The sequence below is a fragment of the Chaetodon auriga genome, chromosome 10 (genome assembly GCF_051107435.1).
Source record: "Chaetodon auriga isolate fChaAug3 chromosome 10, fChaAug3.hap1, whole genome shotgun sequence".
Classification (NCBI taxonomy): Eukaryota; Metazoa; Chordata; class Actinopteri; order Chaetodontiformes; family Chaetodontidae; genus Chaetodon; species Chaetodon auriga.
Genome location: NC_135083.1, coordinates 25828472 through 25853020, shown reverse-complemented (window position 1 = coordinate 25853020; position 24549 = coordinate 25828472). Strand labels below are relative to the sequence as shown.

Genomic DNA, 24549 nt, shown 5'->3' with positions numbered 1-24549 from the left:
ACATTTACATGTCATCACGTTCTAAAATGGACAAAATGAAAATAGAAATTTTCTTAAAACTTGACAATCAAGATAGCATTACAGTATTTAATTTCCAAAGACTTAACTTGCTCTGAAGTGGATATTTTCATTGTTATATAGTCGTTTATGGGCTTCCATATTGTGATGACATGTAACTGTCCGCCCAGTTGACAGGGGGCGTTGTTTCACTTATTGTTTCACTACATTGCCTACTTTAGAGGAAGTAAAGTTTTTGAAAATGAAATGTGCAAACAGCTTTTCCATTTTCATTTTAAGATTGTCATTGAACACCCATGAGAGCATGTGAAAATATAAATGGATTCGTTTGAATCCAGCTGACATGCTGTGCTTTGCTCATACTTTCACTTCGCTTGTACTGCACTGTGGCTGTGGCACGTATCTGCCGTCTCTGTCTGCTGTCTGGGGGCTTTCAGTCCATGAAGGTGTCATGAGATGAGTTCAGGGTCTGCTGCTTTTCCTCCACCCTCTTCATTGATCAAGCATTCAAACACATAACGACATACAACACTTTGATAAAACCAGTTTATCAGAGCCAGGGATGAAATGAGATTCTGGAAAAATAAACAGACAGTAAATTACTCAAATGAAATATTAAAATCAAATAATTTTATTAGAATTAAAAAAATACATGCTTGATGGTTTATTCACGTGTTCACAGCTTTTCATTCTCTTAATTTAGCTTTTTCAAAAACACTTGTGTTGAAAGTATTTGCTCAGAGGAACAGGTTAGCTCTCAGTTTCTATCTCGGTGGTTTGTGACACCAAATGTTGCCCTGCATGACTGCTCCAAGGAACATTACAGTTTCCATGTCTTTTGTTCAGTCAGAGCATTCTCCCAATGTTAACACATAACGTTGCTTAAATGTTCTCCAAGGATCATTACACAGGCACTGACTTATATTACAGTCAGAATGTTCTTCCTGTTAGCGTGAAGCAATGCAGGCATGTTCCTCAAAGAACATTATTTACACAGTCCATATACTTGTGGTCCCTACAGCTGTAGTTCCGTTACACAGCAGGCCCTGATCTACAAAAGAATGTTCTAATAGCCACGCAGGTGGAGGCCATACCACAGCTGGGCACAACACTTTATGAAGCACTCCCATATCTCTTGCTGTTGGATCCCCTGTGCTTTCCCTCTCCCAGCATGTCTGCACACCCTTTTTGGTTGCATGACTGTCTCCATGCCCCCTAAAATCCATCCAATGGCTGACTGGCAGTAGTTTATGATGAAGACAGAGTGGCATTTCTCCTGCCTCAACCTGAAGTGCACTCCTTGGCCAAGTTCACATAACAGAAATTTTGCCCTCCATGATCTAACCTTGATCTGATAAGAGGCCAAACCTGCACCCTGAAAGGGTCAGCTCAGCTAAACACACACACACACACACACACACACACACACACACACACACACACACACACACACACACACACAGAGGGAGGCTTTAGTTATTCATCAAGCCAGCAATAAGCAGACGTAAAGCAGGACAACTAAGCAACCAACACAAAAGGCTTGAAGCCGCTGGGCCTAAAAATCACTGCAGGTATGTGGAGTTAAAAAAGTCGTCTTTATTTGAAATAATTTTCCTGCTCATCAGCGACAGACCGTGGCCACAGGCTAAGAACCAACATGTGGAACTGTAGTCTCTCATTCTGCCAGTGTTTCACAGAGTAGCAGCAACATACAGCCATACAGTATTTTACACATCAGTACATAATTATCTAAAACCAAACAGACACAGGAAATAAAACACACAGTGCAACATTCACATCTTCTCCTATGTACTCATGTATATGCACCCAGGGTCCCACGCTCAGAGCTAGTGTCTCTTTGTCTTGTCCTTTTTCTTCTTCTCTTGGTATTCAAGGATCTTTTTGTGAAATATTCCTGCAGGACAAAGGACAGGACACAGAATCAGGGGACATGAGCTCAAGTTGTAAGACTCAGTAACTAATGACAATAAAATATGAAATGCTCTGAATCTGAAAACTAAAGCTAAACTGACCAGACTTGGATGGAAGAGCTGATGTAGTTCAATTGATGATGAGTGTTGTTAGGTACACATTGTGAAAGTCAGTTTTGAAAGTACCGTTCCCATGGGCCTGAGCCATATGCGTGCTAACAAAACCTCCTTCCAGCTGTTACTGTTGAATGCTAACAAAGAGCAGTAACCTTTAATAGCTTCAGTGTGTTTAGTCTCACAAGTCCAGCGATGTTTGCCTACTGATGCAAATTGCATTCCTCTGTTTAGGTGTTGTGTGTCACAAAGGGAGCAGTTCAAAAGACAGATACTATCTGTCCATCTGCGTGCACACATTTCCTCCAGCCTGAGGTAACGATTGGACTAATGATGTGCTGAGAGGAGTATGATTGGCTGCGCTGATTCATCAGACAACACTAGCTTATTGCAGATGTATCGCTGTTGGCGTATTCGCCTGATAAGTAACAAGACAGCACAGTCAACGATACTGTAAGTGTGAGATCTTTTAGAACAGTTCTACCATTACACAGCTGGTCCAGCAGAGAGCACTGACAAACTGATTTTTCACACTGACAAACATCCTGCTCACTACATATCTTGGACACAATTCCTTACATCACCATGTTTAGGGAATCCTGTTTATCTCTGTGATGCATTTATGGAATAAAATGAGCATCATCTGATCTATCATTACCACATTAATAAAAACTCCAATATCAATATGCTTAACAGTGAAATCTGAGTAAGATGAATTATCTTAAATGAAGCCAATATATGCTTGTTTTTCATCTGACAACATATATCTTCTTACCAGGCAGTTTTTGAGTTTGAGAATTTCACTTGTTTCAAGCTGTTTGTCCTTAATTATCTTAATAAGGCATTAGAACTTGTTGCTGAGCGTTTATTGCTGGTTCTGAGTAACTTCATGTTTGAAACTATACTTTCCAGACGTCTAAAGCTGTTTGGTCAAAGTCAGAATTTCTTTGTATCCAGACAAATGTACATATTTTTAGTCAAGCCGCACTACTTTTAAGAGAACAGCGAGTCTTTGAGACTTGATATTTCAACCTGTTTTAAAAGTCTTGGGGAGGGAAATTTTCCTATTCCACTGGCAGATCATTTTGCTTATTTTATGTAACATATTCTCAGTTTCATTGCCTTTTTTCATTTATGAGAAGTGAGCTTTTGCAGTGTACTTCAAGCCTGCTGTTGGTCTTTGCTTTCTGATTTGCTTCTGAACTGGAAAAACATGACGGATGCTCTGAAAACATTCCTACTACATACTACAGTCTAACTGTACACAGTGTGTACTTATACACCAACATTTATAGGACACGTTTTTGCTGTAAGCATACATGAAACAAACTTCACTGTTTCATGCTAACAGTTATCAGATGCTAATCAAACTGCGCTTTTAGAATGTCACTGCTATTTTAACTTCACAGCTGAAGAGACAGAAAAATGTTTTTCCACAGATTTTATCTCTGTTTTTGTTTACATGCTGTTAAAGCAGTGAGAGCTCGTCCATTTCCTTCATGCGTTGCACTGTGGAACAATAGCGTCCATCAACAGCACTTACGGTTGCACGGTCTGTGTCTGTGTTGTCTGGTCAGTCAAGTTTTACTCTTTATTAATGAGGTTTTGGAGAAGTGCTGAGTCATGTAATCTAAATTTGATGATTATTCTAGTACATAATTATTGCATTTATTCTTGGGTTGATAGTAGTTAAATTGCAGTTTACTGAAGTCACATCCCTCACAGTCACAGATATCTGACAGTCCTTTAACGAATATCTTTGAGTTGAATTTATTTGTGTGTGTGTGTGTGTGTGTGTATGTGTGAGATGTGTTGTCACCTTGCTGCGGCCCAGGCTGCTGCTGCTCCACCTCCTGGATAAACAGGTCAAACATCTGCGTCTGAATGAACTTCTTGACAAAGTGTCTAGTGGTCTTGGATTCAATGGCCTTGTAGAAACTTCTCTTTTCAAACACCCCTTGCTCTCCAGCACGACTGTATCTCACATAGGAGGCATAATGGCCGACTGTCCTCACAAAGAAATGCAGGAAGGCTTCTGACACCACCCGGTTCAGCTCCTCCACCGCTGAAAGAAAGGACAGAGAACATTTGTGATGACAAAACTATATTTCTGTCCCGGACCGACACACCTGTATTGAATTCTGGTAGCAGCTTACTCACATGGTGCTTTCTGTCTGTTGCTCAGTGCCTCGAGTATTTCAGTTTGAAGCTTCGGGGGCAGAATCGAGCTTTCATCACCAAGCTGGAAGAGCAAGAAGCACAAATGTTTTAACTTATGTAACATGGTTACCTCATGTGAATTTCAAGACGATAACTGATAACAAAAAGATTATTTACTCAAACATTTTCATTGCTAAACACTTACTGAAACAATGAAGGTCTCCTTTCTGTCCTCAGACAAGTCGACCACCAGCAGCTGTGTCACAGAGAGAAGCAAAGGTCAGAGGTCACTCCAACATGCTTTTAAAGAGGCTGTGTTGTGTTCTCCATGATAACTCACATCACTCTGGTCGGTGACCAGGTCCAGCAGGCGTTTCTGGACCCCCAGCAGGTAGGGGGTGGGTGCCATCACTACATCGATCAGGATCTCTGGAACAATGGAGATGAAGGTGTGCTGCCAGGTGAAGGGGTAGAGGAGGGCTGCTACAGCATGAATGACTTGGGATAATGTGCTGTAGAGAGATAAGAGAAGAGACATCAGAACTGATTCTAACCAGTTTTAGTTAAAGTACCGTCACTGAAACTGAACACTTCCTGGAGAGTTTTCACATTAAAAGCTACCAGGAGAGGGAGGGATTGTATGCTTGTATTTGCTGGAGGGCTTTTGAGTGTGCACGAGTTTCAGACATGAAAGAAGCAAGTCTGCATTAAACAGAAAACAGGGAAAATGAGTCTTTAATATAAGTCCTTTAAAAACTAGACATAGAACCTTGTGGTTTTATGCCTCCACTAGCCAGCTAATTTACAGTTTACATCCATGTCTGTCCAGATTCATATATCTAATGACAACTTTGAAGGAATTTAATAAAAGGTGTAAAAAGTGTATTTTTTGGTGAAATAGAAGTTCTCACTATATTGACATGTTTTATTCCAGTGAATAATTTCCCGTGTGAAACATGCTATCTTCACTTTGAGACTACTTTTCCAGAGGAGTGCAGAGGACTGATAGAGAGTTTCATCACATAGTGCAACAACCATCACCTGAAGCTCAATATCAGCAGAACCAGTGAGCTGGTCGATTGCAATGATTTAAATATGGGTGTTGCTGCCCACCTGAACAAGATAGAATTTTAAACTTACAGTTACATTACTCAACTTCTGTTTATTCCTAATCAAGCTGTGTGATAATTCAATGTTATCGTTTACAGACTTTCAGGAACATCATGTGAGGATAAAATCTTACCACGATATTGATTTACAAATGTCGTGTTGTACAGAGTCATATGCTAAAGCAGCTCTGTCTGGCTGGTGGAGACAGTTTGCTTTTGGACATGTGAGTGGAGCCCTCATCACTAAAATTCAAAAGCCAATGTATACAATATCTTCATATTTATAACCAAATGACATGAAAAGGATGTCTTGTGATGCTTCATATTCTCTGACTTTGTCTTTTCAGACATAAAGCAAAACTAGTTTTTCTTGTTTATATCTCTCCAATGTCTGTGAAGCAGGAGAAGGAATGCTGTTTTCCATCAGCTAATATTTACTATTGTGGAAATACAGGTACAAAATAAGGATGATATGGTATGCAGCATACAGTAATTAACACAGGCACACCCTCAAAGTATGTCTTACCACATCAATCACACCTGAGCCGCAAACATGTCTTTAATCTGCCGACACTGTCACTGTCGTCGCAATGAAGTCAGTGATGTTCACCTGTGTACGTTTTTCTTCATTGTTGTAAGTTTTTGATAGCGTACAGGTGAGTGTGTAATACCCTAGTTCATCAGCAATGAAGATGATCCGTCTCTCCAGGACAGCGGCAGCAAACACCAGTAAGACCTCCTTGTCAGTCAGGCAGCCGAAGAGCGTGGCAAAGTTTACGTGTTCCAGCCAGGAATCCAGCGGCCGGGTCAGACTGATGATCTGGTGGAGAGTCACAAATTTGTCAACAGTGGTGCCAGCACGCCATCACTCGACTGTCACTGACTTTCACCTCTCACCACTGTGATTTGAAAGCCATTATTTAACCGTATTTAACAAGGGCTGCCCTCAGCAGGTCGGTTTGAATCATTTTCACGATTTCTTTCTTCCACTCTACGTTACTGTACACTTTAAGAACAGCAGCTTCCCTGCCATCATGAACAAGTCTGGCCAGAGAACCGTGTCATTGTCCTTCCTTCACCCTGAAGGCTGGTCACAGTAGCTGTAGCACAGACAATGGCCAGCATCAGTGAATACCTGAGAGGACTGTGAGCTGTTGAAACACGGTAAGCCTGATGGGAGAAGTATGGTAAAGGTTGGGTAATGCAGGACAGGTTCAGACACAACCCCACACAAACACACCCACCTGCAGGGATCTCACTATATAAAAATCAATGGGTTACACTGTACTCATGCTGTGTGGGAGTAATGTTTTAGAAATCTCTGAGAATGTTTACTACGTTCTATTTCACAAATTTTCAGAGAAATAGGAGTGTTAGTAATGACACGACTCCCTCTGCATTCATGTTTAGCAATTGTGAAGTGCTGGGAATTTTCTTATCTTCACAGTCCTTTGGAACTTAATAATGTGGACAATGTTTTCCTTTTTCGTCACTGAGTGTAGTCATATTTCCTCGATGCATCAGAGCTGAAGTCACAGCTGACTGGCAGATGTTGGGAAGTCCTCTAGATTTCTGTGGGGGGAGATTCCATCTGTACTGAACATTTTAGGCTCTCAAATCTCAAAAAAAACATATCCTATCCAGATTTCAGTGAACCAAACTAAACATAAGATCTTTTTCAAGCTGAAATTTAAATGGGGAAACTTTGGTCTGTCACATTCTGGGTTGTATTTTATGACTTCCGAGAGGTTCTGTGAGTCTCACCAAGTTAAATTTAAGACTTTTTAAGACCGTTGTGATACAGCATAGAATGTAATTCAATGCCTGGTTCACTGTCATACTGGCCAAAGTATGGATGTGTAGTGGAAAAGCAGTAGGAACAATGGGGCCTAAAAATTATTCACTGTAACTTTTCCAAGTGAATAACATCTCCTGACAGCCCACAGTCACATCAAGAAGACATTTAGAACTAACACTACTGCCTGCTGCTGTCAAGAGGAAATATTCAACATGTTTGTTGAGTGATTTTTCTCATACCCTCTAAGGCTTTTTTGCGGGAGCTGAATTGAATGCTTTTTAAGACTTTTCATGACCTGCAGATACTAGCGAGAGCACCGGCCATCAGTTATGGTAGCAGCATACAATCGACTTTGCTAAAAACACGTTCCATGGGGCAAGAAACACGAGCAGTCAGGCTGGAAACCAGACCACAATTTAGCCAGATCATCAAAACCATTTTGTTTGGAGGTGGAACTGAAAGTGCTCAAGAAAGGTGGACCAGGAAGTTGGTCTATAAACTCTGATGAATGTGTACAACACACGGTTTGGGTGATGGTTTTACTGTTCACCTTCTTTTTCTCTTCCAAACAAGTCTGTCTAACTTGGAGGTTTGTTTCCAACCTCTCTGATCATCCGACTGCTCGTGTTTCTGTGGACATCAGACTTATCTTTAATGATGGCACCAGATTCTGAGTTATAATAGAACCAATATTCAGAGCTGCGAAAATAAAACCCTTCTTATCTTAAAACATAACTTTCCTTTGAGTGAATGCAGATCTCTTCATCTGATGGGTTTGATAACAAACACAAATGAAGTATGAAATATTACTGCACTACTAATGAACATGTCTTGAGTAAAGCAGATTGGAGGTATGACATTGTGTGCTTATCTACTGACACCAGAATCTGTTTTAAACTTTAGTCAACCTGAACTATTCTGAATCTTAAAGTTAAACTCTGACTCAAGACAACACTTTTCTCAACAACACAAGAATATAAAGTACTCTGTGGGTCTGCACAATGTTTGTTTATACAACACTGAAAAAAGCACACAGACTTTCAATATTATATTTAATATATGACTATAATACAATAGATATTTAACTATTTAATATAATTACAAACTTTAAGTGGACTCTTATAGCAGAAAGTGTGCTCTTGGTCTGACCTCAGTGCCCGACTCAGGAATGAAGCTCTTAATCTCCACTGTGTTTCCCGGAGCTGGGAATGGAGCCTCCCTCAGCTTCTGCATGAATGGGTAGATCATGGCCATGGAGATCTGCCGCCGCTTCTCCACCTCGTCAAATATCTGCACATACACACAACACACAGTCATGACACAGTACCAAGAAATACTAATATAACCAGTCTCCTTCTTTGAAATTGTCAAGCTTTACAACAAATTGAACAGGAATTTCTTTTTAAATGTAATGTAAAAGATACAGGTAGTCAATGAAGTCTCAGCAGTGGTGTAATGTGATCCTTCTTTAATTTCACCAAAAGTTCTTTCAACTTTATTTATTCAAATAAGGTTGTGAAATAAAAACATTACTGGGATTACCAGTAATACAAAAATCTGTTTCCACAGTCATGTCAGACTAACCAGTCTGCTGTTTGAACTCCTAATCAGCACTACCAGGAATCAAATTCTGGTGGGGTAATACTTCATTCATCATTTATTTATGTCATGTTTATTGGTCTCTAAGCAACCTAATTTAATTATATGACATCTAAAAATATTAGAATTAGCCTATAAAATATAATTCACTATAGTTCAGTTTTTAATTGTAGAATGTAAACTTTTAAGAAAAACCCCACATTTCCAGAAAATTCCAGAGGACACACCCTCAGTGTCCTTTGGTTGCTACTGTACAGACCTAACTCAGAGAATCATCAGAGGAAGAATCAGCGTCATGTTTACTCCCATTGCTCTGCATTTAGAGCAAGTGACACGTCTCACTAAACAAACAGAAAAACAACCCAATGCGGGTGTGTCTTCTCGTTAATAATGAACAGGTGACACACCCTCGACACTTTTTTTTTTTTTTTTTTATGCAGTGTTAGGCCACCACAGATCTGGTGACCTAAGAGAGGGACTTTTCATTTCTCATCTGTGATAGCAAACACAATACGCAGAGAAAACAAGGCACATTCTATATCTGCTGATTTAGGAGCTGATAGCAAATTTTCCGGTGTAAAGTTAATGCACGAACTTGACAGTAACAACACACAACGCCCTGCAGCAGCAACATCACCACGACAACATCAACAGTAGTGAAAAAACCCACATTAAAACCGCATTCATTAGGGGACAGGATTGCCATGAACGACCTCCAGCTGCACTGTATATTTAACATAACGAAATCATTATTGATGAAGAGTACATTTATTTCAAAATAGAAAAATTCATACTCAACAAGAAAATGCTCTCAAGCCTCCACCAAGGAGGCAGTCAGTGCTCAATACAAAACCCACGGTTCAACTACCAATGAATGAACCCTGGAAAAAATGACAACTGCTATCAACCACAAAGCCAAGAGTTCCAGGAAGTATGCGAGCCAATCGTCAACCCCTTATTTTATTAACAAAACAGCAAGTCACAGCACAGCTCAACACAACACTGTACTACAAAGCACCACAGTGTACATACACGTACTCCTGTTCATCTCCACAAACACAACACACCTATTTGGTTACAAATTCACAATTGTGACAGTTTGAAATTTTGGAAAATCATTATGTTTGTAGAGACAGCTAAGTGCAGCCACACTGAAAAATAAGCTGAAAGACCCACAAAAGTGTCAAATGCCCAGCTGAACTCACCTTGGAGAAGAGGCCGAAGCAAGCCAGCGTGCTGATGATACAGTAAGCCTCGGGAGGGCGAGCACCTTTCCCTCCAGGCTGCAGACAGGAGAGTGAAAGGAGAGGATATTTAGTGAACATTAGAAAATGAACTCTAAATGATGGCACAGCAAAGACGCCTTCAGCCTACACACTGACCAGTAACCTCCTACAGTATCCATTTCTTCTGCTGCCATCAATCTCAGTCAGAACAAAGGAGAAGGTCTCACTGGAAAACAGACAATGAAAACTCAGAACAAGAGATGTGCACTGATGACCTGAACCAAAAATGTGGGAATAAAGGTTATCAGTGACAAAACAGCTGAAAGAGGAGCAGCTGTACCTGTGGTATTCTGTCAAAGGAGCCCAGTTGATGCCCTCTGGGAAACAAAAGAGAGTGATTGCCTTTAGCGTCTTCTCTTCCTCCTCCTTCTGAAATCTCGCCATCCCGTCTCTCTGATAGTAAACAAACACGTGCAAATTATTTAGAGTGATGAGCTGATTACTTATAGGTACTTTTTCAATTCTGTGTCAGCTTGCAAACTTCTTCTCTTTTATTTGTTGCATTGCTACATTTTGTGTATACAGACAGCACTACATGCAGTTAAAGCGCCACACTGTGTAATTACAGCAATGGCTTTAGAATAGTACAGCAACAGACTCCCTTAACTAGTTCCTTCCTTTCAGGTCAACTTCCTGTTGGCTTAAAAGGTGCTTAAAATTTGGAGCTTCCTTCTTTAGTCAGCATAAATTATAAATTATGTTACATGAACACATGAATCCAAGCTGACAACTTTTGTGTCTGACTACTCATGAAGCACAAGTCAGAATGACAACATTTTGAATCAGCTGAAACACTTTTCGGTACTGTGGACCCTGAACGCACACTATCAGGGTCATTCCTGCTACTGTGTCAAAATGGAGATGTGAAATCCATTAGTTTCATTTTGAATCCTGAGAAACAACAAGCTTTCAATTTCTATTGTTGTTTGTTGCAGTTAAGACCACACAATTACTCAACTGTGGCAATATATATTGGACAGAGCACACAAACACTGTAAGCCTTTTCAAAGTGGACAGTGTGTCACTGTGATCTGTCTCACTCAATAAACACTACCATCACACTGACCTTTGGAAACTGGTAGGTGATCTGAGGCTCGTAGTTGCTGCTGTCCTTAGCCTTCTTGAGACTGACCACCACCAGATACTCAAAGAAGTACTGACCACTGACGTAGCGGCGCTGCCTGGATGTGTTGTCGTCCGCCACTGGGCCCAGTGGCTCTGTAAGCTCAGGGACTCCTACACACAAATGTAGAAATAAATTGTGTAACACGCCTTACAACAGACCTGTGATTTTACGCTTCCTGCTACAGAGACTGGAAATGTTACTGAATCTGGTCTGAGAGCCACAAAGTCTCACCTGGACGAAAGGAAAAGTGTTAACTTTGGATGGGATGGTGGACAGAGAGACATGGCCAAGAAGACACAGTCATGTGAAATTCAGACGAGCTGGGACTAAATCACTATAAAGAATACCTTCACCTGTTTTTATCTCCGCCAGTGGGGCTCGTGCTTCTGGTTGTGTGTCTGTCCATGTGTGTGTTACTGCTAATCTCATATACTACCGGACCCATCAGCCTAATATTTTTTGTGCACATTTATGACTGTAGGCTAAAGGACCTCTCATGGTTACAGTGTTTCATCCACTGCACTGCCTTACATTTACTGCTGCTGTAAACTGCTGACTCCTTACCCCTCTTACCCAACCAGAAGATGCTCCTGTTTCCACTATGGACACTTTTAAGGGAACTGACAGAATTATGCCAGGATTACCAAGTACCTATTCATGTTAGATCAATCTGTGCCAAATGTCCACACCTTGAGAGCAGGCAGTCCTGTGAATTCAAATAAATATTGATAAGATTCCTCATGAGGCTATTGTAAAGCTCAGTATTCACCATTTTACACTATAGGTTCTGACACAGCAAAAGGCACTTCCAGCAATCAGCTCGGCTAAAAGTCCCAACTGTCGACAAAACAGTTGATAAAAATCAAACACATTTAAAATGATCTGAACGGGAATGAGGGGCAGTGACCTGATCAGAAAGCAAACGATTAGAGTCAATAAAGACCACATGCATGATTTTACCTCCTGACTGTCAACACCAACTGATTGACCAAGACTGGGATTGCTGTTGTTGCACAGCACAGTGCAGCACAGTTTGTAGGTTTGTTACGGTGTGGTTGGTAAAATGAAGTATGAATGTTGCAATGAAGTTAATATTATAACAAAGTAATAATTTTCCATTTTCCAGCTGATGATGATGCTGTTCCTAACGTTGAACCCTGCAGGGAGGCTTCAGCTGACTGTTGAATATAGTTATATTTATCCTGTCTTTGGATGGAATGTTATTCCACTGATAGAATTATTTATTTACAGTATCTGCAGTAAGTGTTAGCCCACAGATGTTGGCCCTGACGCCTCAACATACCCATCTCTCCTGTTGACTGTAGTGCTCTGTTCAGTGTCCATTATTCACCCCCAATACAAACAGCCCGGCTTCGTCCTGTCTCCTTCACAGGCTGCCAGCCTGCTCATGTGTTCTCTGCAGCATTCCTCCCCTTTGTCTAAAATAAAAGCAACCCAGCAAGGAGTTCTCAGAGCTCAGGCTAGCAGCCTTCTGCATCTGTGTGCTTGAAGCCTGCTGGTGCAAATCCTACCACACTAACATGCATAAATATTCAAAGTTGGCTGATGGGAAGTTTGATGGTCATGAGGCTTGATTTGCCTTCCAAAGAGTTTACAGAGATACAGTACCTTCCACCTGAAAAACGTGTTCCTTTGAAGTATTCAAATTAATCTGTGAAGTTGGAAGCTAATACTCAGCTGAGTATAGTTTTACCAAAACCATTAAAGTAAACTGTTACTTCATGTGTTCAGATTGTTGCCATATTGGCAGAGCTGTTTGTGTACTCTGGTGAAAATGTATTAACAACACATGTTACTGGTCTTTTTGTGTTCTACAAATTACATCTGTTACATATGTGAAACAGGTGCTTACACTGTACATCGAGCTACCAGAAAAACAGAAATCACTGCACAATGTATTTAAATCCAAAAAAATAGCACTGTAAGAAACACTTCTGTCAAATTATCTTAATTCACGATTCATCATTCTATGCAAAATTGCCATCATGGCTGTTTCAAGCATCAACTGTGTGTTTATTTGGTGTCAGACTCTGAGACAACAGAGGTGGCAAGTGCAAAGAAAGAGCCACAATAGCCACATTGGTGGGCACGCCACCAGCTTGAAATAAACCAGAATTTTCCTTTCAATCCTTCAACCAGGGGTTTTGAAAGTGTGACACTGTGAGCATCCCATCAGACAACAAGAACTTAATATTAATGGATTTTGTCACTCTTGTCATTTTCCGTCCCCTAGACGTAAAAAAAATGGATTTAAACAGCACTTCGCAAACAGGAAATGATGTATTTAGTGTATGCAGTAGTACTCTGATCAACGCAATAAGGTCTGTTCAGTATGCATACACAACTGCAACTCTATACCCCCTTTATATCAGAAGCCACTCTGGTCTGACTGTGCACTAAAGAAACAGCGAATAAGAAAGAGGAAATATTTGTTAGATGATTTTTCTTTGATGCGGAAATGTAATGTGATACTCACTATCTCTTTTGCCTCGGCGGAAGGAGGACCACATGGCACTAAACCGCTTGAGGGCCCCTTGTCGCCCCCCTTCATCTTCACTTGATGGGATGGCTGATGGAGAAACAAAACAAGCATCTGCTCAGTACTGAACCCTTCACACAGCAACATTAGCTTCTCTTGTTAGCTTAAAGGCCCTGCACATCTACTGTTAGTGTAGTATTCTGGCTGATTAGATACATGTCAGTATATATCCATCCATACTGTGTCTACGAATGTTTGATATGCTCTGTTTTGATACAAGACCCATAAACTTTAGAGCCACCTTTCAAGTCTACAGGTGGAGGGTGTTATTCCTCAAAGTAGTAGTTCACTGAAACTTTTGTCTTCTAAGACTTGCTAAATGTAAAATGACAAATTCCAATTCTGAAACCTTTATTTGACTATCAAAGATAAGATGGTTAAAGAAAATGTTGTCTTTACAGCCAAAAGAAGAGTGTGTAGTGGTAAAAATATCCCTTGTTACTCCAGCTACTGCACTTACTGTGTTTCCCAGTGACATCAGAGATGAGGTTACCTTTTGGCTGCTCGCCTGGACAACACAGAGAAACGTAGGGTGAATAAACAGTTCTGAGGCAGCCTCTTTTCAATAGAAACCACATTTGCTAAACACTGTTGTCTACATCACTTCTAACATCCTCATTTCGTGTTATCTTCACATCCAGTTGTAATTTCAACCAAAGCTGAAATTGTGGTTGGTTCTGAAAGCAGGGCTGATTTTGAAAAGCCAGGCTTTAAATAAGCCTAACAAAGTGAACCAGGACTAATCTGTCTGGTAAAGAACTCCCAGCTGAGGACATCAGATGAAGTCAAGTCTGGTCTAAGAACTGCTGAAATGTGAGTTTGCTTTCTATCATACCTGCACTGAATAAATGTACAAGATGAATAACATGCAATGTGACACTGAACAACTTTCAAGTCTGAAATAAAATCCCAGCCACATTATTTATTGGACAGCGATAAAACAAGATAATGCCACTTGCACTTTGCACTTTGAGTTGTTTCAGATCACCTACCAGTTGTATAAGACATAATGGTGCCCACATAATGGAAATATTGTATCAGTACCTTCTTAGTATTTCTGGGTGTCTGTTATATTTCTTCAATTCATTTAGTTTGTCTTTAAAATGGGAATAAATGGTGAGAATGCAGTACAGTGCTACAGTACCTTCATCATCAGGCACTGACGAAGGACTGAATTTTGAATTTTATTTAGTTCTAACTGAAGCCCACGTCCTAACATTAAGTGTGTTAAATGTCACATGTGCTTTGAGAGACTTTGTGGCAGGATCTGTAGTACAGAGCACTATGTTTCAGTGTGGCAGATTGACTGTAACGCTGGTTAAGTCTGAGATGAAGCTGAGCCTGACAGCGACCATGACCACTTCCAGGCTTGTCTAGAAGGCCACATTTCCATGGCAACTTAGTTCAGACTCATTTCAACCTGCTTTATGAAACACAATTTCCTGCATTCAGGCTTGATTTGTTTCAGTAATCATGCTTTCTGAAACACTCCTCAGGTGCACAAATACCTGATAGTGACCTGCTTCAACCAAACAACCAAGACCATTTGACCACTGACACACAGGCAGAAACAGACACATGCTGCATTTGAACACTGATAGGCAACATCTCTGCAGACAAAGAAGCATCAATGTGGACTCTGCTGATATCACACATACTTTATTTATACTTTACTGTAGAATAAAGAAGCTAAGAAGAAAAAGGATTTCTTCATTAATGAATTGATCTTTACACTCTGAGAAGTATTTTTCTCACACACAGGTACAAAGAGAAACCTGTACCAGCCAACCTGGCTCAAAGGCAGTGCCCTGGAGGTGAACCAGCACCTCTCCAGCTACAAGAATCAACTAGTCCATGGTCCTTATGGACTGAGCTACTGCCACCTAAACATTATTTGACTGCATGGCTGGCTGTGGCAGAGCATATCATCATTACTTCAGCAGATTCACCCACCCACAGCTGTCCACTGTAAATAAGACGTGCAGTCGCATTTGTTTGGATTGGCTAATTACAATGTACTGACCCAACCATCATCAACATCTCCTTGTTGCCTCACAACAACGCTTTTGCTACACAGGTGGTCTTTCCTATTAATGCTCTGTGTATACTGCAGCACTAACAGTGTGCTGAATCATTTGTTTACTTCAGACTCTGAGGAAATCATTTTCCTTCTTGTGCTGCATTCACCCCAAGTGGGGAAACCAGCTTTCTACAAGAAAACATGGACATCCCAAGTCAATCATTTTAAGATAAAACTTGCAACATGTGACCACAAACTACATTCATGTTGGTTTGTAGTTATAGCTGCAATGTTTGGCTTGCTGCCAAACATGATCTGACATTTCTCATCCACTTAGTCGTATGTGTTTTATTGAAAAGCTAAGTGAGTGCATACAGTACATGAAGACAGAGTTCAACTGAATTTGTCCAACTGAAGCATAACACTGGACATTGTCCAGGTTTCACTCTGGCTCACTTCCCAGGTTCCTGATAACAACATTTACTAAAGCCTCAAGTCTGCAGGACACAACCTCTGTTGATAGGACAAGGTGTGTGTCCTGTGCTAACAGCTATGGCAGTGTTGGCCCACCCAACGCCCACGGGCAACTCGTTCAATTAGCCACAGACAAACATAGAACATACACATCAAAAATTATCTTTGGTTGTAGTGTCATTTATTTACTCTGGACACAGACAACTACATCAGAGAAGTTGTTCTTAAGCCTACACTCTTTGCCCGTTGTGCTACTGCTGTTCAGCTGTGATGTGGGTGTAAATAACAGTCCTGTTCAGCAGCCTCATGCCCTGAGGCTGCTGAACATGTTACAACACCATGCTGTCAATTCTATAAGGGAAGGAATGGCGCAGTCACAAAGAGCCAACTTAAACTGCCTAAATCCTGTTCCATGTTCTTTTTCACTCAGAAAACTTGAAACCTACAGATTTCAAATCAAATATGTCCACTTATCTATCTATATGTCCCGTTATTTTCAAAATATAGCATATACTTTTGGCTCATAAATTTAATCAGTCATCCTTTTCAGTATCAACAGCCACATTCTTGGCTTAATGTGCAGCCAGCCATGAAGCAGCCATTATTAATCCATTACATAGCAAAGAGTTGGACTAACATCTAAGTTTACAGCTGCTAACGTGGGCAACAGGCTGAAGTGGGCCTACAGTGAGTGCACTTGTCACAGCCAAAAGTCTCAAATTTTGATTGTCACGGTGAGCCGCGTTGTTAGAACCTCGTTGTATTGAGGTACCGGAATACAACATCATTTTAAATTCCAATGTCCGCCTGCAACGAAACACCAATAACGAAACTACACTTGGTAACGTGAATTCTTGTTGCAGTCCTAGTCGTTTGAGGTACACATCTCGCAGCCATACAAAACAATTCACTGGAGTCCATTATTCAATTCGGCATGTTTATATTTCACCATGCTGCACTTTATTTCAGTTTATTTCTCCGCGCGATTCAACTACAAAAACATAACTTATCGGGGGTCGTATGTTAACTGGCAACACACACTTTGGTAGAAGTCTCGCTTTCTATTGACATGTGGTAGTTCACTACTTGATACCCGGATATAAGCAGGCACAACCTGCTCGAGACTAGGTCAACATGCACGTTCCAACAGGTAAAACAAAACACCGTTCAACGGTAACGGAAGATTTTACATCCATATATAACGGATTACTTGTCTTTCACTGGCATCAAAACTGAATGTCACGTAGATACGTGACCAGTTGGTCCAAATCCGCGGAGACACAGTCAATCAAATAAATTATAGTAAATAGCGTCGGCTGTGTCAGCTGTTCAGTACTCACTCCATCTGCTCTTTAAGTTCGTCAACCTGGGCCCTTTTCTTCTCCTCGTTACTGTTTCACTCATTGCTGCTTAACTCCACGACCTGTAGCACTCTCAGCTGTTTTTGTCAGCAAACTCAGCAACACGACAATCGCACTTTATATTCTCCATTCCCGCACACGCATAGCATCCACGCTCGCGCTCACCGCTGGCTCCGCGTGCTTCACAGACTGAAAGAGCTCTGCTGGGAGCGTGCCGAAGCGGTCCTCTCCCGTGCTGCGTTCAAGGCGTGTGGGGAAAAAAACGACCTATGCTGAATTTCCTGCCGCCAACAAACTGACGCAAGTCAGTCATGCATCGAGTTCAAAACAATTTGACATACAAAACCAACATATATACCACAAGAAGGAAAATGTGTTGGGGTAGTTCAGCGACACCCCCACCACAACACACTCAGCATGCCCTGCACTCCCGTCCTAACAGTTAACTTAAGTTCGACCAAAAGATGTCATAGAGCTCATCAGGCCAACAACAACAACAAACGCCTTGAGTAAGTGCAGGCCTGAAAGCTTTTACCTTCATTGGAACCTGTTAAACGTCAGACTGTTATATCAGACTTACTTTCACTTTGATAAGACTGTTTAGACAGTTTGAGGTTTCTGGAAAATGGTGTTAGTAGGTGCTTTCAGCTTGTAAAAAGAGAAATGTTGTTCACCTACCAGAGCCTTCAGTAGGATAATTACCTCACAACTATAAAACAAAACTCATTTGTCAAGTAGCCTTTGAAACCATGATCCCAGTAGTTTTTAGAGGGATAATAGTTAGCTTATTTCTCAACTACCTTCCCTAGTAGGAAGGAATATTGTCTGCGCTTATAGAGATACTGCACTGCCATTTAGTAATGCACTCACAGAAATTGGGGTACTCGTGATACACTTCAAAAAGAAACCAGCAAAGGCCACGAAGCCTGACTTTTATTCCCTAGTGTTTGTCAAGCTGTAGAAAAGGCCATTGCTTTCCATAATGCAATAAATATGTACCATGTACCATAACAGGTCCCCAGAGCTACATAAGACATTGTACAACTGGTTTCACAAGCCAAGTAGTACTTCTAATGACAAGTAAATAGACCTTGACGTGAAATTGGTAGCGTGTCCCTTTTATGATCAATTAAAGAGTGCCAAAAACAATGATTTCTTATGAGTTTCTATTATGTATGTATTTCACTTTTCAGAATTAGCTAAAGGGCATTATGTCACCATTTGTGAAACTGCATGGTATGTACAGTGCAAAATTAGGGGTATTCAGTTTGTTGCCATTTGCAACATCATGATGGAGGTACCTGCTGCAACAAAAGATGTTAGAATGATTGTGATGAGGTGTATGTATGCATTAATCTGCTGCCCATGACACCATGTATGTACTCATTTACTGATTAAGGGAACATCTTGCATGATCAAAGCTGCTGATTGACCATTGTCCTGATTGAACAACACATTATGACGTGCCTATTGTGCTGACATTGTTCTGATGGTAATGTCATCCTATTTAGAAGATAATGTATTGTGTATAACGTGACAACTTTCCCTGCTCTGGGCTCTTTCTTGCCATGTCACACTCGAGACGGCAGGGAGGAGTCTGTCTGCAGGCGGAAGAATAAACTCCCAGAAAGACAACAAACAACTTTGTGCTTTTTAACACAAAATTGCCAGAACACCAAACATGAAATTTAATCAAATGACAATTTCACATCATGTCTTTCCTTTGACTTTGTATGCAGTCATGCGGTTTCATTCCTTTGCACTCTGTTTGAACACACCTTAACAGTGAGAAGGGTTATAAAAAAACACACTCTACACCTGTATGAATATGATTGGACATTGGTAGCCAAGCAGCTGATGAATGAGCCAGTGACTGTGAAGCATGAATGAAAGAGTTGATGCTGATCAGCCAATGCAAGCATGGCGTCAATGCTCTGCCTTAAAGAAAGCTATGCCCCATGTAGTATTGAGTCATGCTTTGCCATGTGTACTCTCAGACATACAGTACCTGTCTTCACCTGGTCCTGAGATTTATGTAGCTGTGAGGCTCCATCTTCATCTGGGACTGACTCTAGGGTTAAAAAAAAAAAAAAGCATTTAAGGTTTACAAAGTTTGCATTAAAATCTGTGATCGGTTGGTGATCTTCATGAGGGAACAAACTGATTTGTCATGTTATTGTATGAGAATTGTATGATTATTGTTATCACCTTAAGATATTAAGAGAAGCAGATTTTTGTACCTTTTCTCGATGCCTCTCTTACTGATGAAAAAGACAGCAACCCTCTACGCCGTGTAAAACCACAGCCATCATAACTGTTGTGCCTTTCTGCAGAAAATAATGAGAGTTATCAATGAGTAAAAGATAACTGAGATACAGGTATTATCTTAAGTTAAATTACTTCATATCAGTGTGAATATGTACTGTATGGTCTGTTGTCTTACTTTTAATACGAAGAGATGAGAAGCTGAAACTCCTCCTTGAACGTGGAGACAGCTGCTGCGCTGAACTCTGAGAGAAAAGCCAGTAAATATGCATTTAAATGAAATATAAAAATTGGCAAATGAAACAAATAAATTTGTGGGCTGGAGACAAAGAGTAGTCTGTTCTTGTTCACATTAAAAACAAATGTGTTTTTCAATCTGCCTGTCAGTGTCTCAAGGAATCTATTGGCCGTGAGGGTTGATATGCATATTCAGAGGATGATCCCTGATAATTGTGACCCTTTTTCATCTAGTGCTGCTGTCAGGTCACAATTGTCACTTTTGGTAAAATGCGTCTCAACTAATGGTCAAGAAATTATCTATAAATGTTCTTGATCACCAGAGGATGAACTCTTTTCATTTTATCTGCTTCAGCTTCATACACAAGATTTTTAAGAGCTGGATTGTTGTGAAATTTGCTGTGGATGTTGATGGTGGACAGAGGATGAATCATTGTGTTTTTCATAACTCTGGTCCTGCAGGCCAAATTTTTCAAGTGTTTATGTAACGAGCCCTTCAAATTAAACAAAATTTGTAAATGGCCTTTAGAAATGCACGGTTCCTTCTGATCTGACACCACCACTGTCAGCAGGACAACATTGTCTGAGGTCTATGGTTTAGTTAGGTTTAGGCACTAAAACAGCTTGGTTAGAGAAAGATGATGATGGTTTGGGTTAAAATAAGCACTAAGTTAAGGTTAGGGACCTTCACCACCATGTTTACAGCAATAAACAGTTGGTTAAGGTTTGGAAATGATCATGGTCATGGTTAAATGAAACCAACATTGACTGGTGGTAGGAAAGGGAAAACAAACAGTGGTCTCCCTCTGTGGATCCACTGACTTCCTCCATTGCTCCCATCACACATGAATATACACAGATATTGTTTTGGTGGTCATTGGTAGTCTCATATATGTCTATCCCATTGCACTGAAAATAGCTTACTTTTGAAGTATATGTAGCTTCCATTATGCCTGTACAGAGACCAAAACCGTAACCTGAACTGAGCCTGAAGATAGATATACTGTTGCTTGTTTCCACTGTTCAGTGCCTGCTTTGGGTACAAGTTCCTGGAACCTGATATGAGCGCTGCTAAGGACTGATAGAAAATGCAAGTGCTCTTTACATTCCAACACATCTTAAATGACGAAATAGGTAGATAGCCAATGACTTCCAAAATTACATTTATTACCATTTGAGAATACCAATGACAGGCTGCTATGACGAAGGCCGACCTTCATCCTCATGCTGTTACCATTGTGAAACAGTCTTTTTTTACATAGCTTTAGGGATCAAAACTACTTGGTTAGGTTTAGAAAAAGAGCATGGGTTAAAATAAGTATGTTAATGTCACGCATATGACAAAACTTAAGTTTGCATACTTTCTTGCTGCTTTCTTGCTTTCTTGCTGTTCATGCTATGTCACCTCCTACCTTCACCTTTTGCTCTCATCCTCATTACTCTGGCCACTAGACATTGACGTCTAACAATAAACGTACGTATGAGTCGTAATAACCTGCTTGCACAGACAACCTTTCTGGCCATTTTTCCGATGAAGACATGCTGGTACTTCGAGGGCCTAAGACAATGGGTGGGTGAATGGACTGTTATTTCAGTGGGGATTGATAGTGAGATTTCAGCCATTTGGGTTCCTCACTCTCCATAGCAGTAATTGTGGTGCTGCTTTGTACTGCACTCCTCCATGTTTGCTGCTGGTTTGACAATCAGCCCCAGTCACTGTACTGTGGCATCTGCTGCCTTTTTTGTCATTCCTTTCTGGTAAAGAGGTTTGATTTTGTGTAGGTGGCTTTTCCTTCACTGCTCATGCTCACAGCCCGGCTGTTCTTTAATTTCTTCAAAACAAACAAGAAATATAAAACTCATCACTTCCTGTGCTACAAGATTTTTCCCATGAAAGATCAATTAGTGGTAACAAAGCAAATGATAATGTTTTCAGAAACTAAAATATGGGAATTCCACTAATGACAAAGGAGAAATCAAACTACTTTAACAAACTAACATTACAAATATTTTAGTAATGCTCTACTAACCCTACTTTGATGCATTCCACTCGTACACTGGTAGTTTATATTGCTGTGGAGTTTTCCCAAAGGGCATCGTTATGTCCTGTCATTTTAGTTGGCTATAAATAGTGGTCATGTCTTCCCATACAGAACCAGTAATTCTCATATGCACTACATGCAGCATGAGCTTCCAGTTGAGTATTCAAATAAAGTTCAGTAGCCCAACAAACTATAAAAGCTGTAGCAACAAAACAAAGCAACAACAGTGGCTTAGTGGTAGCAACAGAACAGTATCTGTAGACTGATATTAGCCAGCATAGACGCTGACTTGAGTGTCTGAGGTCACAGCGGAGCAAACAAACTATTAGAGCTAAGTAAACACTAGGCAACCTGAGAGACAAAACATTTTGGCGCAACAGAATCATCATAATATATATTGGTTTGTGCTCTGAGAACCATGATTTTCCTCAACAAACCTGTGGCACTCTGGCCTCTACATATCTACTGTACAAAGTTGATCATTTGGCCTGAGCAAGCTGAAAAAAATCATATAATGATCAAAATCAACCAAATTACTGTGTGGAGTAAAAACTGTGCAATGGGCATTCTCCACCCATCTATTTTGTAAAACCTGTCTGGGTCTGTGTTGCCATGGCAGCAGGCTATGCGAGGTAACCCACCCTCCTTTCAGATGTCTACACTTATGATGATTTGACTTCTGGAAGCTTTGCATAATTAGTGTGACAAGCTGTTGTCTGCAAGAAATTTCAGCAAGTAGCTCCCTCTAAAGCCATGAACATTTTTACATTGTTTATGTAATGATTAAACAAACATGATACAAATGCTTTAGAGGTGTGGGGAGACTGAACTTTGGACAGGGCCAGGTTAGGTGTTTCCCTCTGCCTCCAGTCTTTATACTAGGCCAAACAAGTCCTGGCAACAGGTCTGTACTTAACACACAGACATGAGACATATAATATTAATCTTTCTCTTACTCTGAAAGCAAATAAGCATATTCCCTAAAATGTTGAACTATTCCATTAAAGCCAGAGAGTTGTGTGCGGAACACAAGACACCATAGTCACATAGAAACTCCATACATAGAGGCTTTAATTGAAATCAGATCCTGCTGTTGCCTCTAAAAGGCTTGCTGTAGCCCTGAATAAGCACACCAGGAAAATGCAAAATGCTAATGTTTTTTGGCCTCTGGCTAATGGCTGTTGGACTGCTTTTATACCTGTGCACACTTGTCTTCCCTCTGGCTTACTGTTCACTTCAAAGAACAGATGGCCTCAGGCAGCTATAGTGACCACACCTATAAGTACACAATACTCAATGTGATTTGCACAATGACTCAATCACAAACACATACATTTACGACAAAATTGCACTGTGTTTCTTTGGCTTATCTGTTCATCTTCAATAAAGCAGGTTAATGTATGTCAGTAAAGCACACATATCTCAAAAATGCACTTAAGTACAGTAGTTTGTTACATTATCCTGAGATTATTTATATAAACCTGAGGCCCTGAGCTACAATGTAGTTTACTTAATTAAGTTATCATAAAGTAATCACTAGCTACTAACTAATGCATGCACAATGAACAAAAAGTGGGAGATGTAAGGGTCTATCGGCGCTTCAGTCTGGAGAAATCACACATGCCCCGCCCCCACCTACCCTTGTACAATCAGCATCAAAATGGTGTGTATAATGTAAATCTTCCACAGGAAGTAAAAGTGAAGTTGTTGAGATCAAAGTTCTCTATTCCTGCTGTCATGTGATTTCACAGGAAATGCTGGGCAGTGTCTCATAAATGTTTACCGTCTTCAAATCTTAGTGTGCAATTGTCTGTTCTAATTTCCAAATTGCTAATGATTGCACAGATTACTGCACCTTCATTTGCGACATACTTCTAATACTGACAGCAGTGAACGATTTGTACACTGATCATGAAAATGGCAGGTTAATCACTGCTGTAAACAAGTGGTGCAGCCTTGAACTCAAAACACAAAGAGCATGGTTTATAGAAGGAACACACTCACCACCTGTGCTTGCTGTGGTGCCTGGTCCATCTCGATTGAACAGGAGAAATGTATTTATCCACTGAATCTAGTGCAAATACTATGACTTTTATTTCATCATCAGTAAATAATGGTTTGAAATGTCCTCATCCACAGGTTAAGCAGGCACTGTGACTGTTGACAGTAACAGTGAAGCAGCAAGTGCACATGTATGAGGAAGTGCACCGTTGAAATGTATGGCCGACGGACTTCACTCTCAGGCTGGGATTTCCTCTTTCAATGTTAAACCAGCATGAAGTGACGCAGTTGACACAATTTGGGTGTGTGTACGTGCATGTGTTTGTCTGCGTATTGTGCACTGCGCAGTGAAACCTGTCCAGCAGCTTTTGAAGCCAGTTAGTCCATGCACTACTTGAAATTGGATATATTCACTGTTTTGTGTGTAAGCAGTGGCGTTAGCAGTCCA

At 40.6% G+C, this 24549-nt stretch overlaps 1 protein-coding gene across 2 annotated transcripts; it reads right to left on the bottom strand.

Moving 5' to 3' along the window:
• Nucleotides 1-1594: 1594 nt before the first annotated feature.
• Nucleotides 1595-24261, bottom strand: dennd2da (DENN/MADD domain containing 2Da). 2 transcript variants are annotated; one of them, XM_076742173.1, is made up of 17 exons: nt 24105-24261; nt 20000-20066; nt 19797-19883; nt 19565-19627; nt 14162-14209; nt 13639-13731; nt 11082-11251; nt 10296-10408; nt 10112-10181; nt 9935-10012; nt 8280-8420; nt 6004-6152; nt 4564-4735; nt 4429-4479; nt 4224-4305; nt 3883-4128; nt 1595-1933 (listed from the first exon to the last, which is right to left on the bottom strand). In XM_076742173.1, the coding sequence occupies exons 1-17, from the start codon at nt 24132-24134 to the stop codon at nt 1866-1868; spliced, it is 1728 nt and encodes a 575-aa protein (XP_076598288.1). In that variant the 5' UTR covers nt 24135-24261; the 3' UTR covers nt 1595-1865. The 2 variants fall into 2 exon arrangements, with proteins under 2 accessions (XP_076598288.1, XP_076598289.1); XM_076742174.1 differs by lacking the exons at nt 19565-19627; nt 19797-19883; nt 20000-20066; nt 24105-24261 and adding an exon at nt 17536-17749.
• Nucleotides 24262-24549: the final 288 nt, after the last annotated feature.

What these genes read in the sequence shown, in the direction of transcription:
- dennd2da (XM_076742173.1), bottom strand. Translation starts at nt 24,134, where the DNA reads ATGGACCAGGCACCACAGCAAGCACAGGTG. An exon ending in CACCACAGCAAGCACAGGTG is followed by an intron (nt 20,067 to 24,104) that starts GTGAGTGTGTTC and finishes CTTTTCTCTCAG; the next exon opens with AGTTCAGCGCAGCAGCTGTC. An exon ending in GCAGCCTGGGCCGCAGCAAG is followed by an intron (nt 1,934 to 3,882) that starts GTGACAACACAT and finishes TTTGTCCTGCAG; the next exon opens with GAATATTTCACAAAAAGATC.